Source organism: Leucoraja erinacea, chromosome 23 (genome assembly GCF_028641065.1).
Source record: "Leucoraja erinacea ecotype New England chromosome 23, Leri_hhj_1, whole genome shotgun sequence".
NCBI lineage: Eukaryota > Metazoa > Chordata > Chondrichthyes > Rajiformes > Rajidae > Leucoraja > Leucoraja erinaceus.
This window is the reverse complement of record NC_073399.1, coordinates 27,671,327-27,690,649: the sequence shown is the minus strand read 5'-3', so window position 1 is coordinate 27,690,649 and position 19,323 is coordinate 27,671,327. Positions and strand designations below refer to the sequence as shown.

The 19,323-nt window shown below is 44.9% G+C and overlaps 1 protein-coding gene across 1 annotated transcript in view; it reads left to right on the top strand.

Annotated features, from left to right (window-relative positions):
• The window catches only part of fasn (fatty acid synthase), an 88,907-nt gene that overhangs the window by 34,275 nt on the left and 35,309 nt on the right, over positions 1–19,323 (top strand). Inside the window, exons 14-24 of the mRNA XM_055654173.1 lie at positions 150–353; positions 1,998–2,113; positions 3,400–3,575; positions 3,712–3,903; positions 4,804–4,884; positions 8,036–8,221; positions 9,023–9,205; positions 10,470–10,673; positions 12,089–12,402; positions 16,328–16,711; positions 18,841–19,005. Coding sequence (XP_055510148.1) covers positions 150–353; positions 1,998–2,113; positions 3,400–3,575; positions 3,712–3,903; positions 4,804–4,884; positions 8,036–8,221; positions 9,023–9,205; positions 10,470–10,673; positions 12,089–12,402; positions 16,328–16,711; positions 18,841–19,005 — 2,205 coding nt within the window. The remainder of the gene's footprint in view (positions 1–149; positions 354–1,997; positions 2,114–3,399; positions 3,576–3,711; positions 3,904–4,803; positions 4,885–8,035; positions 8,222–9,022; positions 9,206–10,469; positions 10,674–12,088; positions 12,403–16,327; positions 16,712–18,840; positions 19,006–19,323) is intronic.

Sequence of the window (19,323 nt, the reverse complement as noted above, 5' to 3'; positions counted from 1 at the left end):
GGATGTGTCCTTAATTATCCTTTGGGCTTTATTTTGCAGCAAGTGTTTTGGATAATGAGTGTCCATTATAATATGTACTGATTATGTGCCTCCTCTTCCTCTGCATGCCTTCCTTTGCCACCTCTCCGTATCCACATTTTGCTTGTCAGGTTATAAAAGTGCCCAAAGCTCGTAGTGCACGCTGGATCAGTACATCGATCCCACAGGCCAAATGGGACAGTGAGCTCGCCAAGCACTCGTCTGCAGAGTACCACGTCAACAATCTGGTCAGCCCAGTTCTGTTTCAGGAAGGACTGCAACACATCCCAAGTAATGCTGTTGTGATCGAGATTTCGGCTCATGCCCTGCTTCAGGTACCCACCTTTCGTTGCAGACTCCATGTACAATTGACTTTGTGAAAGCTCCCACTGTGTTATGGCTGAGACAAAAATAAGTTTGCTTGGTGAATCCATCTACATCTTGTCAGGAGTAATGTTCTCCTTTTCCCTGTATTGTACACATCTGTCTCAAAAATGGCTGTTGTGGTGTTTGATGAATTTATGATGAATTTACCGTAGCTTTGTGTTGTTAAAGCTTTATTTGTTGTCTTCAATGATACTTTATTCTCCTAGGTAAAGTGAAATTCTTTATTTTTGCATGCAATGCACAAATTACACAAAGAGTCGCCACGTACCTGGTGCTGACAAAGTTACAAAAGTACTCAGAGTCCCGAGGGTCCCTCTTTGGTCTCGGCGGCCCATTTTAATATCTACTGATAGTTGATCCCTTACCCAGAGCTGCCAAGTAGTACAGATTTTCCGTATTTTGTACGAAAATGCAATTGGAATCTGGATGTTCAATTTTGTGTTGTTAAATACGGATTTTAAATACGGAGTTCAGTTCAGTCTGAAGAAGGGTCTCGACGACCAGAAACGTCACCCATTCCTTCTCTCCAGAGTTGCTGTCTGTCCCGCTCCAGGTTTAAACAGAGCGCTGTCAGTTTAACGCGTGGGAATTTAAATGAAGAGCTGTCGGCTACAGCGCTATGGGTTCTAAAAATTGCACTACCGGCTGGAGCGCCATGGGCTTTAAAACATAGCGCTATGGCCACAGCGCTATGGGTCACAGACTGTTCAGGAAAATTCTCGTATAACAATGTCTTTGGAATTCTCCTTGAGCCTTTGATTATTTTTCAGGCAGTGGTAGAATTCTGGATAAGCCTAGTGGTGAAAGGTTACCAGTGGGATTGCAGTTACATTGGGATTGGCCTTGATTTTACAGTACGGTGGGTGGGCTCAAGGGGGGAGGGGTGGAGAGATGGAGAGGATAGGAAACGTGGGAGAGAGGAAGGGAATAAGGGAGGGAGAAAAAAAGGGAATGAAGAGAGAGTGAGGCTGGGAGGGAAAGGGGGAGGGAGGGGGAGAAGAGAGGGAGGGGGAGAAAGAGGGAGGGGGAGAGGAGAGGGAGTGAGGGAGAGGGAGGCTTCCAAAATGGCTTCTACATCATCTGGTGCTAAAAGCAGGAAGCAGCCGTTCAAACAGCAGTATACATGGCAATGAATGCACTGTCAAGTAAGGTGCGTAGAAGACATGTCAATTGGTAGCAAAGTTATGCATTCTTGTACTCTTACATGGTAACATTTTTTTTCCAGCAAAATGGCACCATGTAAAAATACTGATTTCCTCAGCAAAATACTGATTTTTCAGGTACTAGAATACTGAAATGCTCTGACAAAACTTGGCAACCCTGCTTACCGCATATTCTTGTTTTTCTGAGGACGTGGCTTAGTAACACTAAAAACATATTGCCACCTGATCTGCGATATTCTCCTTAAAACACACATGAATCGTTATTTTGACAATTCACAAACACAAAAGCAAGACTTGATATTTTTGAACTATGCTTGCTTATGGGGCAAGGTATTAGGGGGGGCTTTGCCTGATAGCTCATCGGCTCCAACATAATGTTCTACCCATTCAACCCTGTGCCACCCGCTGAATAGTTTGTGCTTATTTCAGGCTATTCTGAAACGCAGTCTGAAGCAGTCGTGCCTGATCCTGCCGCTGATGAAGCGCGGCCACAGCAACAACATCGAATATTTCCTCTCGCACATCGGCAAGATCTATGCAAGTGGGTAAGTGGTAGAACTTCAGGGGAATGGGATTTGAATCTTGCTCGTGATCCAATACGGAGGAGTCGTAGAGAGATACAAGAAATGGTCCTATGGGCTAGCGTCCAAGCTGATCACAAGTACTTTCAGAACCTGCCACCCATAAACAGTCCAAGTGGTCCAACTGATTTATTCTGGTGTTGATGGCGATACTTTCTTGAGGCCTACGTATCTCTATCCAACATTTGGACAGGTACATGAAAGCCCTTGCCTTCCCTCTTTCTCCATCCCCTCCCCATTCTCAGTTCTCCCACCAGTCTTACTGTCTCTGACTACATTGTATCTCTGTCCCGTCCCCTCCCTTGACATCCGTCTGAAGAGCGGTCTCGACCCCAAACATCACCCTTCCCTTCTCTCCAGGGATGCTGCCTGTCCCGTTGAGTTACTCCAGCATTTTGTTAAACCAGCATCTGCAGTCCTTTCCCACACATGGATGTTTTAGTTTTGTTTATTGTCACATGTACCGAGGTACAGTGAAAAGCCTTTGTTGCGTGCTAACCAGTCAGTGGAAGGACAAATACATGTTTGCAATCGAGCCATTCGCAGTGTACCGATAAAGTAAGAAGTGTTGCTGTAGGAGTGGAGATTTTAAAGTGTGGAGTGATTGTAATATGTGATTGGATTTAGTGCCATCTTGGATCTATGGAAAGCTTGAGAAGTACATGGGTTCAACACAGACGGGTGGGACTAGCGTAGATGGGACTTCTTGGTCTTCATAGGTGAATTTGGCCGAAGAGTCTGTGTTGTGTGGCTCTAATAGCGAACCGGCCATGTAAATCCGGTCCAGTTTGGTCCCTGCTCTATTGTGTTGCTAGAGCAAGAAATTAATGAGGTAATATAGCAATAGTGAAGCCCGCGGTCTCCGGTAAGAAGAGACCGACTCGTGAGTTCCATGTTCCGATCCGACCCGACACCAGAGTTGACATCATCCTGACGCGAGGGCTTCGGTCATTGGACCGTTGGCAGCAGCGACTGTGGAGGGTTCCACAGCCCCGACCACGGGGGAACAAAGGTGGAGGATGGTTGAACTTTATTACCTTCCATCACAGTGAGGAATGTGGATTCCACTGTGGTGGATGTTTATGTTAAATGTTATTTGATGTGGCTGTGTGTATTGTTGCATTTCACAGTATGGCTGTATGTTAACTCAAATATCACTGCACCTTAATTGGTGTATGTGACAATAAATGCAAACTTGAACGAAGAAACACAAAATAACGAAATATTCATTTGCTATCTGGTAATGACAGAGTGAACCTGGACTCCAACAAGTTGTACCCACCAGTGGAGTACCCCATCCCCGCTGGAACTTCCTTAATTTCTCCGAGCATCGTGTGGGACCACAGCCAAATCTGGGACGTACCCAAGACCGAGGACTACTCGTCCGGTTCAGGAGGTTCGGGATCGGCCATTGTGTTTAACGTTGGTGAGTCGCTGCATTGTTAGAAGTCTACGGGGCAAACGCATGTACTGCACTAGAGGCAACTCAACGTTTTGGGAATTTGGGAAATGAATCTTTAAAAATTGGATAGTCTTTTGACCTTTAGATTTGTGTCCCACAGATATGAACCCCGAGTCTGCTGACAGCTACATTGCTGATCACTGTATCGATGGGAGAGTGCTGTATCCAGCTACCGGTTACCTGCTCCTGGCCTGGCGAGCTTTGCTAAGGACAAGCGGCGCTGTAATGCATCAGACGCCAGTGATGTTTGAAGATGTTGTCCTACACAGAGCAACAATTCTGCCAAAAACAGGTACCGAAGAAGAGTAGCAACCCGAAACATCTGTCCGTCTCTGCCTCAGGTGCTGACTGGCCTGCTCAGTTTCCCCAAGACATTGGCATGGAAACCCTTCACACAAAGAACTCGAGTGCCTGAGCTGTAGGGAGATTGAGCAGGCCAGGGCCCTAATCCCTGGAGCACAGGAGGAGCGGTGAGCTTACAGAGGTGTACAAAATCATGAGAGGAATAGTTCGGGTAGACGCACACTCTTTCCCAGAGTAGGGGAATCGAGAACCAGAGGACATAGGTTTAAGGTGAAGCGGCAATGTTCATTGAGGCCGTGTGATCTGAGGTCGCTTGGTTTACTGGTTCTTCCAAGAGTGCGGATTTATTTCCCGAAGGGTAATTGTCTTTCCAAGCGAGCCACCTGCTCAACATAGACAACTCTGCTCCAGCTGTAAAGACTGTTCTAATCCTTGCATTGCACAAAATAGGTCACCACTCAGCCTCCCATGCTCCAAATAGAAAAGTCCAGTCTATTCAGCCTCTCCCTAGAACACAAGCCCAGGCAAAATCCTGGTGAATCTCTTCAGTACCAACTTAATGACATCCTTATTTGTAATTGGGGGGGAAAAAAATCTATTTTTATATTAGCAGCGAAAGTAAAGTCATTGAGAGGAGAGATGCTTCTGGGTTGTATTATCTCATTTTGGTAACACTTGTTACTAAGTACACACCAATTGTTGGAAAGATATCTGATTTCTAACATCAAAACTGGAGGGGATTTCTTACAATTTAGAGCAGAAGAATATCTTGTATTTGTTCTGCTCAAATGCCATGTATTTTATATTTTTGTTTTGTGAACTGCTAGAATTATCATGTTGTTATTCTGTTGACCATATCTCTTGAAACCTGTTACTCCTGTTAATTAAGGTTCTGTACAGCTTGAAGTTCGGCTGATGCCAGCATCAAATAGATTCGAAATTTCGGAGAACAGCAACCTGGCTGTTAGCGGTAAGCCACATTAATCTTGAAGCTTTCTTTGAATTTGATTTTTTTTATCATAACTGCAAAGTTCATATTGAAGTACAAATACTTCCAGTAAATACAAACATTGTCAGCAAATTTTCTATGAAAATGTAGACTCCTGCTAATATGAGCATATCTGCTTTGCTCCATTTGGGGCAGTGCTTTTATTTTACAGTATGACATACCCGCACCTCACTGAAGTTAAACGTCACAATTTCATATTCCAGTTTTGTGACACGTATATTTATTAATGTGCGTTTGTCTTCTAAATCAGCACTGATCCTAGGTGTGTGCATTTTGAAAGGGCAACATGCATTCACTCATTCGGTGAAACACTTTTCCAGTCTCAAACATATCTCTTAAGTCTATAGCAGAGACTTTACCACTCTAGACGTTCTTGGTGCCAGGTTGTTTTGGATCTTCTTTTATGGTGTGATAACTGCTTATTTTCATAAAGCCGTAGACCTATATAGAAACAAGCCCTTCGGCCCACCTTGTCCATGCTGACCTACTAGAGTGGTCCAATCTCCCTGCATTTGACCCATTTCCCCTCAAAAGCCTTCCTATCCTTATATCTGTCCAAATGTCCGATGTAATTCTTCATTATATCAGCTTCTATAGTTCCCACTGGCAGCATTCCACTATGGACTTGTCTCTGAGTGGAAAAAGTAGTTTTGCCCATATATATATATATATAATTTTTAAAAAATTGCCTAAAAAAAGGCAATAGTTTTCGAATCCTCTACCCTGGAAAAAAGTCTTCACTAAGGAAGGCACAAACAATCTCCCAGAAGTACTGGAGGATCTAAGGGAGTCGAGGAACTGAAATAAATTTTCATTAGGCGAGAAATAGTATTGGGTAGGCTAATGGGACTGAAGGATGATAAATCCCCTGGGCCTGATGGTCTGCATCCCAGGGTCCTCAGGGAGGTGGCTCTAAAAATAGTGGATGCATTGGTGATCATTTTCCAATGTTCAATAGATTCAGGATCAGTTCCTGTGGTTTGGAGGATAGCTAATGTTATCCCAATTTTCAAGAAAGGAGCGAGCGAAAAAACGGGGAATTACAGACCAGTAAGCCTGACTTTGGTGGTGGGAAAGATGCTGGAGTCAATTATTAAAGAGGTAATAATGAGGCATTTGGATAGCAGTAAAAGGATTAGTCCTTTGATAAGGACCTGCACGGGAGACTGGTGACTAAAATTAGAGCACATGGTATTGGCGGTAGGGTGTTGACGTGGATAGAAAATTGGTTGGCAGACAGGAAGCAAAGAGTAGGGGTGAACGGGTCCTTTTCAGAATGGCAGGCAGTGGCGAGTGGAGTGCCACAAGGCTCGGTGTTGGGGCCGCAGCTGTTTACCATATGTATTAATGATTTGGAAGAGGGAATTAGAAGCAACATTAGCAAGTTTGCGGATGACACAAAGCTGGGTGGCAGTGTGAACTGTGAAGAGGATGTTAGGAGGTTGCAGGGTGACCTGGGCAGGTTGAGTGAGTGGGCAGATGCGTGGCAGATGCAGTATAATATAGATAAATGTGAGGTTGTCCACTTTGGTGGCAAAAACATGGAGACAGATTATTATCTCAATGGGGTTAGGTTAGGTAAGGGGGAGGTACAGTGAGACCTGGGCGTCCTTGTACACCGGTCACTGAAAGTTGGCGTGCAGGTACAGCAGGCAGTGAAGAAAGCTAATGGAATGTTGGCCTTCATAACAAGAGGATTTCAGTATAGGAGTAGAGAGGTTCTTCTGCAGTTGTATAGGGCTCTGGTAAGACCACATCTGGAGTATTGTGTACAGTTTTGGTCTCCTAATTTGAGGAAGGACATCCTTGTGGTTGAGGCAGTGCAGCGTAGGTTCACGAGATTGATCCCTGGGATGGCGGGACTGTCATACGAGGAAAGATTGAAAAGACTAGGCTTGTTTTCACTGGAGTTTAGAAGGATGAGGAGGATCTTATAGAAACTTATAAAAGGACTGGACAAATGTTCCCAATGTTGGGCGAGTCCAGAACCAGGGGCCACAGTCTGAGAATAAAGGGGAGGACATTTAAGACTGAGGTGAGAAAAAACATTTTCACCCAGAGAGTTGTGAATTAGTGGAATTCCCTGCCACAGAGGGCAGTGGAGGCCAAATCACTGGATGGATTTAAGAGAAAGTTAGATAGAGCTCTAGGGGCTAGTGGAATCAAGGGATATGGGGAGAAGGCAGGCACGGGTTATTGATTGGGAACGATCAGCCATGATCACAATGAATGGCGGTGCTGGCTCGAAGGGCCAAATGGCCTCCTCCTGCACCTATTTTCTATGTTTCTATGCCCCTTGTGATCTTGTGCACCTTAACACACCAAAGAGAAAAGTCCCAGCCTATCCAACTCTCCCTGTAACTCAAGCCCAGGTAACATCATGGTGAATCTCTTCTGCAACCTTTTTATCTTAATGCCATCCTTCCCATAGCTGGGCAACCGGAACTGCACACAGTACTCTAATGCCCATGTCCCACTTAGGAAACCTGAACAGAAACCTCTGGAGACGTTGTGCCCCACCCAAGGTTTCCGTGCGGTTCCCGGAGGTTTTTGTCAGTCTCCCTACCTGCTTCCACTACCTGCGACCTCCGGGAACCGCACGGAAATCTCGGGTGGGGCGCAAAGTCTCCAGAGGTTTCCGTTCAGGTTTCCTAAGTGGGACAGGGGCATTAGTGTGGCCTCACTGACGACTTGTACAACTGCATCATGATGTCCCAACTTTTGTACCAAACCCCTTCCCAATGAAGGCAAGTGTACTGATGCCTCCTTCACTACTCATTGAGGTGTTTATTTAGGCTTTAAAAACAGGAAATGGTGTGATTGAGCAACATTTTAAAATTACCGATGACTCCAAAAACTGGAATGGGTATCATGGAAAAAACAATTACACTTCATGCCTCATTTTGCAAGATAAATTGTTGTCTGTGAAACGATGCATTTGTTCATGTGTATATTTTTTCTGTAATAAGAAAAGACCTTTTATAGAGTTGTCACTGATCATCATGGATCTCTTTAACAAGTGGTTATGCCATTGAAAAATATTTGCATGTTATTCAGTATTACTCAATTTTCATAGGAGGCTAATTTTATTTGCATGTAATACTAATTGCAGGAAAAGTGTCCATTTTGGAAGAAACTGCCCTGGATGAGTTTAAGAAGCAGATAAACACCAGCTCCAAGCTTGCAGATACCGAGACCGAGTTCCGCCTGTCTGCCAAAGACATTTACAAAGAACTGCGTCTACGAGGATATGAATATGGAAAAAACTTCCAAGGAATCTTGGAATCTAATAATGCTGGTAAATGCTAAATTAAGCCTTTAGTTTTGAAAGTACTAAAATGAGTTGAAAGTGTTTAATTATCATGTGCAGGCAACAGAGCAATGAAATTCTTACTTGTTGCAGCTTAAGGCCCATAAATACAATAACACACCGATATATATACACAATAATATAATAATCGGTAGTACTCGATACCCATTATAGTGCAAATCGCAACACATCATGCAACCAAAGACACAGTCCAAAGAAGATCATAGAAGCTGCGATGATGCCTCCGGCTCGTTCAAGAGCTGCAGGAGGTGCGCCGGGGCACGAGAGATGGCCGGTTGGGGAGAGGAGAGGGACATCGGTATGTGGGAACTGTTCCAGTACATCAAGCATGTGGCCGACCGGTCTTTAAATAATAGTGCCAAAAATGGCAGCTCCTGCATGTCTAATAAATGCAAAGGGAATTTCACTGCGCAGTTGCATATGTGGGAAATATAGCACCATTGAACCATAGTGTTTTGCAACGTTCAAGAGCCTGACAATTTCTGGTAAGAAACCGTTCTTGAACCTCGTGGTCACAGTTTCCACGCTCCTGTATAACCTTCCCAGTGGCAGGAGCGAGATGAGAGCGTGGGCAGGGTGGTGTGGGTCTTTGACATTGACTGCCTCTTTGAGGCAGCACCATTGATGGCAGGGAGGTCAGTACCTGTAATGGACCAGGCAATGTCTACCACTCTGATGGACTTGGAAATGTCTACCACTCTCTGAACGCTTCTAAGTGAGGAAACCTCTTTGACGTAAGCACATCATTTTGTTGGATTCTATTTGCAGGGGACAAAGGAAAGTTGCTGTGGTCTGGAAACTGGGTGACGTTTTTGGATACCATGTTACAGATGGTTGTGGTTGGACTATCTGGGCGGAGCCTGAGGGTGCCAACTCGCATCCGTTCCATCTGCATTGACCCACAGCTTCACGAGGAGACGGTCCAACTATACAAGGACAGCGAGAGGAAAGGTGACAATGGTTCCTGTGATAAATCTTGATATTTGGCATTGGTTTATTGTTGTCATGTGTACCAAGATACAGTGTAAAACTGTGTGCACTATCCACTATGCATCATCCCATATGTGGGTGCAATCAACCAGACACAAGTACGACACGTAGTGCAAAGAGAAAAAAATAAATACCAAAGTGGAGAATGTAGTGTTACAGTGCTAGAGTTTTACTGTTACTGAGCAAAAAGTCCAGAGTTCACGATGAGGTAGGTTGGAGGATTGGGACTGCATCCTAGGGGGGACTATTCAGTTTGACTGACTTTCCAAAACCCAAGATTCCATATGGGGAGTTGAATGGAACCAACGCTACTTTTGTCATTGGTAGCAATGGAAGAAATGCAATATAATGGCATCGTCTTCTAAAAGTATTCGATATGCTGGAGCACTTATGCTATAATTTATCAAACAGTCCTCATTTCATCTCGAATTATCACCGGCAAGTTATGAGCGTATTTCTTTGCTCCTAAATACTCATTTCAGGATGCTTTGTCTTCAGTTTACAGATAATTGATGAGAGTGCCCAATTAGTTTATGTTTGCAAAGCAAAATCAGTGATTATCTTTGTGCTTTTTCTTTGTATGTAAACATAAATGCAACTTTTGGATATTCTGAGTAAAATTGCAAGATTTACAAAGGTTTAATTCAGCTCAGAGATACAGCATGGAAACAGGCCCTTCGGCTCACCGAGTCCACGCTGACCATAGATCGCCCATTCACACTAGTTCTACAGTACCCCTACTTTTGTGTCCACTCCCTACACACTAGGGGCAATTTACAGAGGGTCAATTAACTTACAAACCTGCACATCTTTGGGATGTGGGAGGAAACCGGAACATCCGGAGGGAACCCAAGCAGTCACAGGATAACAGCACACAGATGGCACCTGAGGTCAGGATCTAACTTGGGTTTCTGGTGCTGTGAGATGGCGGCTCTACCAGCGGCGCCACTGTGCTGCGATTTAATTAATTGCTTTTAAAACTTTAAATTTGCATCTGACAGATTGATGCCAAGCAACTAACACTTTTCAACTTGGTCTGTAAAATTATTGCCTTGAATACAAGTGTATTCATCACATGTCTACTTTTGAGATCACATATATAACTTGCACTTATTCAATAATTGTGCTAAGTCATCACTTTGCAGCCAGTGTGGAGATCGGCTCGCTACACACCAGGTGAAATGTTTGTGTTGCTGATCCCGTCCTTGTGCGTGTTCCCCTGCAGCTGCGGATGTGGTTGTGAGTCGCTGCCTAGACGATGTAGTGGCGGGAGGGGTGCGGATCAGTGGGCTGCACGCCACCATCGCCCCACGCCGGCAGCAACAGCAGGGCCTGCCGCTTCTGCACGAGTTCCGCTTCAGCCCGTACACCGAGAGCGACTGTCTGGGCGGCAGTGAGAAACTACGCTCCTGCCTGGCCCACTGCAAAGGTGAGATTTTTTTGATTTTTTTTTTTTCAACTTGGTTTCTAGTCTAGTTTCTGTGTAGAAATTTCATCGGCATTGTCATTCGGTGCTACATTAACTCTACAAGACCTTCCGGTTATGAACATGACTTGGTTTAGTTTAGTTTATTATTGTCACGTGTACTGAGTTCCAGCGAAAAGCTTTTGTTGCATGCTAGCCAGTCAGTGGAAAGACATTGCATGATTACAATCAAGCTGTGTGAATTGTGATATGCATTCTAGCACCTTTTTGTCTAAAACAAAAAGCCCTGTCCGGTTTGGTTTAGTTTATCATCATGTGTATCACAGTACGGTGCCATTTTTTTGTTACATGTTAACCAGTCAGCAGGAAAAACTAGACATGATTACAATCAATCCGTCCACAGTGTACAGATAGTTGTTGAACTCTGGTTTAACCCCATGTTGCCTTTGGTTGGCCTACTTTTTTTTGTTTAAATGTATTGTTGGGTGGCCACATTTCCAATGTTTAGAAGCATAGAAAATAGGTGCAGGAGGAGGCCATTCGGCCCTTCGAGCCAGCACCGCCATTCATTGTGATCATGGCTGATCGTCCCCTATCAATAAGCCGTGCCTGCCTTCTCCCCATATCCCTTGATTCCACTAGCCCCTAGAGCTCTATCTAACTCTCTGGACTGTTGGGGTTAGAAATGGTACTTGGGGCAGGGCTTTATCCTGACGTGGGGAAGAGCTGTAATGTTCCACTATTTACAATTCTTCACACACTTCTTTGCTCGTTAATACTTCTCATCCAACTTGCCACTTGGACTCTGCATTACTCTGTGAAAATAAAATGCTCCTGTGTGACTGATCTCTCAGCACAAGGAACAATGTACATGAAGCAGTTTTCTGGCGGGTATCGCGGGTCAGGCGGCATCTGTGGAAGATATGGACAGATGATGCTTTGGGTCGAGACCCTTCTTCCGCCTTTGTTTTGCTCTGGGGCTGTTTCCCGTCCATGTGCTAGACCATCACTTGATGCTTCTTCTGATGAACACTTCATGAGTTAACTCTCTGGGAACTCGTTGTGTGCTGTATCATTGCATTACAGTTTGGTTTATTGTCACGTGTACCGAGGTACAGTGAAAAGCTTTTATTGTTGGGTGCTAACCAGTCAGCGGAAAGACAATACATGATCACAGTCGAGCCATCCACAGTGCACAGATACAGGACAAAGGGGATTTTTTTTTTTGGAGTTGACGATTAAAAGAGTGGAGCGATTGTAATTAATGATTGCAGATCGACTTCTGGGACCAGGATGTAGAGAACTGCCCAGCTTGGGTGCCATCTTCAATAATATAATAATTGCTGCAGTGTACTATAAATCGATTTCTCCACCTCTTCTAAGCCTGTGGTATTTTTGTTCCCTTCTCTCTACCTCAGGTTTCGTGCAGACACTGCAGGATAAGTTGTCCCATCACGGTCTCAAGCTCTCTTTCTCGGGACTCCCAGCCACTACTCCCACCTCTGCTGCCCCCACAGGCTCGGAGAAAGGACTTAATCACATGCTCAGTGTGCTGTGCGGACTCGACCTGAACGGGAACCTGTGGTCTGAGCTGCAGCAGACAGTGGAGAGGGAGAAAACTTGTCTCCTTGAAGATGAATTGTTGAATGGGCTACTGGAGAGTGCGGCATTGAAAGCTTGCCTGGATATCTCCCTGGAAAACACCATCAACAAGAAGATGAAGATTGTAGAGGTATTGGTGATCTCCCTGCTCAAGCTAACTAAATGCATTCACATTTCGCACCTCTTCTCACCTTATCTGACACTCTTTTGTCTCCATTTCATCTCTAGTCTTTGTCACTTATTCCACCCATCTGCCAATCTCCTCTCTCACCTGTATCCACCTATTGTTTGCCAGGCTATGCCTTGCCCCGCATCTTTTCCAGCTTTCTCCCCACTACTACATCAATCTGAAGGTTCCCGATCCGAAGCGTTGCCTAACCATGCACAGCTGAGTGCCTCCAGCACTTTGGATTTTTTTTCCTGTAAACCAGCATCTGTGGTTACTTGTGTCTCCAAAAGGATTTTGCTCAAATTGCTCTTTTTATGGCCACATGTTCCCAAGGATTTGGAATAGACTTGAAGAAAGTGGTTGGGCCTAGAATGAGTTGGATGTACCAGACCAATTGACTTGCGTATTGTATCTAGTGGACAATAATGGAATTGGTTTGTTAAGGACCTGTCCCATTTAGGGGAATTTATTCGGTAACAGCCGGGAAATAAGCTGTCACCACATGGTCGCCGGGTGACTCCTGTATTGTCGTGAGTTGTCTCCTCGACTACCGTAACTTTTTACTTGTCGCCACTGGAATTTAAAATGTTCAAAACCTTTTGGCGACAGTGGGCCTGACGTTGTCTCTTCTCCTGTTGAAGATGATGTCATAGGTTGTCGCCGGGTGATGACCTCGGTGAATTCCATTGGCGACAACCTTAGTCAACCGGTGACTGAATTGTCTTCAGTTGTCGCCGACAGGGTCGTTGCTCGTCGCGGGTGGACGTAGGTTGACCGGTTGTCGTAGGTGGACGTCCTAAGTCGCGACATTTGGGTCGCCGGTTGTCGGTAGCTTGTCACAGCTGGATGTTGACTAGGTCTAGGTTGGCCTAGACATTGTCGTAGGGGGAGTCCAGTCACCATTTTATCGGCGACCTGCTACGACTGTGGCAGTCGCCGAAAATATTGCCTAAGTGGGACAGGCCCTTTATTGTCACCGTATACTGAGATTCAGTGAAAAGCTTTGTTTGTGTGTTTTTCTGCCAAATATTGTATTCAAACCAAGCACAAGTACAACAGTTAGAGGAAAGAGAAAGATTCCAGTGGAGAATATATTTCTAGGCATTGTATTGTCACAATTCCAGAGAGAAAATCCAATGTCTGTAATGAGGTAGGTTGGAGAATAGAGGCACTTATGGAAGGATCATTCGGATTGAGATTCAATCTTTATTGTCATTGTGCAGTGTACAGTACAGAGACAACAAAATGCAGTTAGCATCTCACCCAGAAGAGCGAACATAGAATAATGAACAGTAAAATATATATATATGTTCAGTAGTAGTGGTAGTGCATTTTTTTTTCTGGGGGGGGGGGGGGGGGGGGGGGGGGGGGTGCAGAATTAAGTAGTGTAGCAGCCGCAAGGAAGAAGCTGCTCCGGGACCTGCTGGTCCTGCAACGGAGAGAACTGTAGCGCCTCCCAGATGGGAGGAGGGTAAACAGTCTGGCAGGGGTGAGAGCAGTCCTTGACGATGCAGACATCGCTTGCTTTGGACAGACTCAGTGGAGGGGAGTGAGGAACTGGTGATGCGTTGGGCAGTTTTCACCACCCTCTGCAGTGGTCTGATAACAGTGGGGAACATGCTGATCCAGTCTGGTGGTGCGTGCATTCAAGCTTCTGTACCTTCTGCCAGACGGGAGCGGAGAGAAGAAGGAATGGCCATTGCGGAAAAGATCCTAGATTATGTTGGCTGCTTTCTCGAGGCAGCGTGAAATTAGATGGGGTCAATCATGGAGAGTCTGGTCTGTGTGATGGAATGAGCTGCAGAAATTAAATCCGATCATACTATACATGAGTACAACCAAGCCAGACAACAGGTAGTGCAAAGAGAAAAATACCAGAATGCAGATTATAATAAAGAAGATTAAAGAGAACATTGTTTGTATCACTTGTATATCCTGATGACTTCACAGTTGGAATAGAGTTGAGTGGAACAATTGTATTGGATGATGGCACATCCCCTTTTTGGACAGGCAGGCAAAGTGTCGCCTACTTAGGTTTTGGATTTTGAAGGTTTTGGTTTATTACAGTGGTATGTACAGAGACATGGTGAAAAGCTTGTTCTGCATACTATCAAATCAAATTGCACCATACATGATTACAATAGCTCCTCTTCTGGAACTGCACGCAGAGGGTCACCACGTTCCGGTGCCATCTTGCAACTTCCAAGTCTCCGAAAATGCCAACTTTGACCCAAGGCGATGTGCTATTTCTTATTTTCTTACTCTAAGGGCCAGTGTCCTGGCAGCACTGTACCGATGAAGTAGGGCTCGGCCTGGCCCAGCCCAATACCGTCGGCACCTTCCACCGCCACTCCGTGCAGCTGCTACAGGCTGTGCTCGCTCGCTCGCCCGGCTGCTGTGTGGCCTCCGCCAACACCACGAGGCACCTGACAGTAATGCTCAGTACACTGTTGCTGGGCCGTTGGGGTTTGGAAAGTTTGAGTAGCACAAGATGCTGCCGTCTGCCAAGATTTGTGAGTGGCAGGGTTGTGAGGACAGGCCGAGATCGGGAAGGCAGTGGAATCCACGACACAAGGCCAGATCAAAGCTTCAAAGAGTTTGGACCAATCGACCAAAAGTCCTACATTGATTTTAATGAATTTAAAGCAATACAGGAGTTTTGCAGGTTCAATCCACATACACCATGATACTAGGGGCTGTGTGGACGGGAGATTGGGAAGCTGATCAAATCAACTGAATTTTACTAGCCTCCTTCCCCCTTTTCCACCAGGTAAAACCTCAAGTACAGAACAAAGGTAGGAACATAGAACATAGAACAATACAGCGCAGGAACGGGTCCTTCAGCCCGCCATGCCAGGGCTGAACATGATGCCAAGACAAACTAATCTCCACTTCCTGCACGTGATCCATATCACTCCATTCCCTGCACATGCATTTCATGCAAATGTCACTTTGAATGTGCCCCCTCCATGTGTATGTGTACATGTACACTCGTCCCACATGCTTAGATTTTATTGATGTCCGAAGGCCCTTTTTATTCACAGTCCCATGACAAACTAATACAGTTGTGTTGCGAGTGGTTATCAGTGCCTTTTGCTGAGTTGTGCCACTTCAACCCAGCTCTACAAACACAAGCAGCTTGATCAAACAGAGTTATCTGAGTCATAGAATGCTCATTGAATCAAATCCAGGCCTGCTTCACACGGTGCAGGGTCCATGTTCCCGATGTGTTGGGTCACGTGCTTCTCCAGCTTGCCTTCGATTTTGATATTTGAAATTAAAGACCATTCTTCCTACAAATAGGGGTCATTTTTGGGATCTGCACAGCTCAAGCATTGCAATAAATGGGGTGCAAGGATCAGATCCAATTAAAAAGCAAAGCAGGAGAATTATCCCCTTCCTGGAGGTTTGCTCCTATCCCCATTCATTGCATGTAAACCTGAACAGTGGGATTCTATCAGGCTGAGCAGAAAGGATGCTGACCAGAGGCCCAGGATAGATGAGGATGGCTTTGCCGGCTGCTCTGTGGCTGCACGGTGGGAGAGAGTCATTTCCAGGTGCCTTCTCTCCTCGGTACAGGAGAGAAGAAGGGTTTTGGCCCGAAACGTTGCCTATTTCCTTTGCTCCATAGATGCTGCTGCACCCGCTGAGTTTCTCCAGCATTTTTGTCTACCTTCGATTTTCCAGCATCTGCAGTTCCTTCTTAAACGCCTTCTCTCCTCGTTGGTCTGGGCTTTGATCTCGTGTGCTTTATGCTTGTCCCAAGAGATCACCTTGCTCTCTTTCTCTGAGATCTGCATTGTCATTAATGTTTTTACTTGTCACTATGTTAATATTTAATTAGTGCTATTCTGACTTTTATTTTGTTCTCTGGGCCATCTTTTAGGTTTCAGCAGCCGATGGGAACCTGTACTCTCGCATTGTTCCATTGATGAACAATCAGCCAGTGATCAACCTGGATTACATCTCCACGGATATGAACCCTGACTTCGTGTCAGCCAGCCAGCTCCAGGACATGGGCATGTCCGTTGAGCAGTGGGATCCCGCCAATCCGGCCCCGGCGAGCCTGACCAATGCCCAGTTAGTCGCCTGCAACAGCTCCTCCTTCCTCTTTGACGACCCCCAGACTGTCGTCTCCAACATGGCAGCCGCCGTCAAAGGTGGTGGCTTCCTGCTGCTGCACACACTCCTGAGGGGGGATGTTCTCGGAGAGACGATCGCGTTCCTGACGGGCAAGGACCCCAAACAATCGCGAGGGCTCCTGATGCAGGTGAGCTTGTGTCTTGTGAGAACCACGCGCGCACACACACACACACACACACACACACACACACACACACACACACACACACACACACACACACACACACACACACACACACACACACACACGGATGCAGAGCTAAATACTGCACATGGAGGTCATTGAAATCAATCGGAAAATGCCCAAAACATTCAGCAGGTCAGGTAGCATCTACGGACAGCAAAACAAATTGAATGTTACTGTGGGTGAACATGTTGCCCAAGTTTCCTGCTACTTTATGCTCCATTTAAAACCATCACACGATTTTCTTCACACAGTTCCATAGTGGAAATGCGAGTTATTTACACCAATTCTTGTGCTTTAATCAACTTGTTTAAATAAAACACTTGAAGAACAATTTATTCAGAGGCTCCATCCTCCTCATCAGCTACCTTACCAAATACATAATGGTGACTAAAAAGGACACAAAGTGCTGGAGTAACTCGGTGGGTCGGGCAGCTTCTCTGTAGAACGTGGCTAGGTGACATTTGAGGTCGGAACCCTTCTTCAGACTAAAATGACCTGAAATGTCAACTATACATAATTCTCCAGATATGCTTTCTGAAGAAGGGCTGCGACCTGAAATGTCACCTACTCCTTTTCTCCAGTGATGCTGCCTGACCCGCTGAGTTACTCCAGCATTTTCAGTGTAAACCAGCATCTGCAGTTCCTTCCTGCACATGCAATCTGACCTGCGGAGTTACACCAGTACTTTGTCTTTTTTTTGGCAAACTAGCATCTGCAGTTCCTCGTATCTACTAGATAATGTTATTTCCCCCCCGCAGATCTGTTATTGAGCACTTTTGCCAATATCATGTGAAGAATTACATGAAATATTAACAATATATTCTGAGTATGAAAGGATGCTTATTTATATTTCTGTTTACATTTTGTGCTTGTAATTCTATGCTTTTTTTAAAAATGTAGAGAAATATCCTCAAGGTTTGAAAGTCTGTGTAATGTCTAGAAATGTGTCCCTAGCAAAGCAACTGCTCGGGATTTTTGTTTCTACAAATAAAACTCTTTATGAACGGTGTTCTCTACAGTATGGTTAGTTTAATTGAAAAGACTGCATGATAATTTGGGCATTTCTTTTCCATTTGATGTATTTAATTTTAATTTACAACATGCACTGATTTGCTCTTCACATTCACTAATATGAACTGATAATAGGCTTTGTTGCATTGCTACACAGTTTAATACTTTCTGATACGGTGGGGGAATGCTAAACTGCTTGCAGTTTGAGATATCATGACCAGCTTAGCAAAGTTATGAGAGTATCCTTGGTCAGTGACTACAAGCAGGTGTTTTTGTATATTACATTGCTAAATTAAGTTGGTTAACCTATGATGAGCGTTTGTCAGCACTGGGCCTGTTCTTGCTGGAGTTTAGAAGAATGAGGGGAGGCCTGATTGAAACATACAGAATAGTGAAAGGCTTGGATAGTGGATGTGGAGAGGATGTTTCCATTAGTGGGAGAGTCTAGAGGTCAAAGCCTCCGAATTAAAGGATGTTCTTTTAGGAAGGAGATGAGGTGAAATTTCTTTAGTCAGAGGGTGGTGAATCTGTGGAATTCTTTGCCACAGAAAGTTGTAGAGACAAAGTTAGTGGATATTTTTAAGGCAGAGATAGATTCTTGATTAGTACAGGTGTCAGGTTATGGGGAGAAGGCATAGGAATGCTGTTAGGAGGGAGAGATAGATCAGCCATGATTGACTGGCAGAGTAGACTTGATGGGATCGAACGGCCTAATTATACTCCTATTCCTTATGACCCTAAAACGGCAGGAAACATGGGCAAGCGATGGCTTGGTCGCTTCCAAGATGAACACAGTAAATCGAGCCCAGTCCACTCAAAAAAAGGAACTTGTAGAGTTAACTGGAACTCCAATGTAGAATGTAAACTAGATATTTAAAAAGGTTGAAGTTAAGGGTTTTTCTAAACCAGATTTCCATGCTTGGTCACTGAGTTTGAAAACTTGGAATGAAATGCCTGGCCCTTGTTTCCTGCAGTCCTATGCAGCCCTTGTTTCCTGCAGTTGATTTGGGTGATCACATCATCGTTGTCATTTAAGGTGTCTTTGCTTTCCCTTTCAGAGTGAGTGGGAAGAGATATTTCACCAAGCATCGCTGGACATAGTCAGCAGCAAGAAGTCTTTCTATGGCTCCATCATGCTTTTGGGTCGCAAAAAGTCTGAACCAAAGAATCCTGTGTTCCTCACTGCCCATTCAACAGACTTCAGCTGGATTGAGCCTCTGAAAGTGAGTAAAATACCTCTCAGTATTTTGTGACTGGCGATCGCAAGAGAGGGACACAGCACCCCATCCTCTGGCTGAAGAAGGTGATGTCTTGACCCGAAACGTCACCTATTCCTTCGCTCCATAATGTTGCCTCACCCGCTGAGTTTCTCCAGCATTTTTGTTTACCATCCTCTGACTAGATGCTTTAAGGCTTTCCAAACCCCCACAATGTATTCAGATAATTAATCTTTCTTGGCTTGTATCGGGTTTCAAGCATTTTCTCTCTTTAATACTACGCTAGTTTAATACTACCTCACTTTTACCATCTTTTCGCTGGTT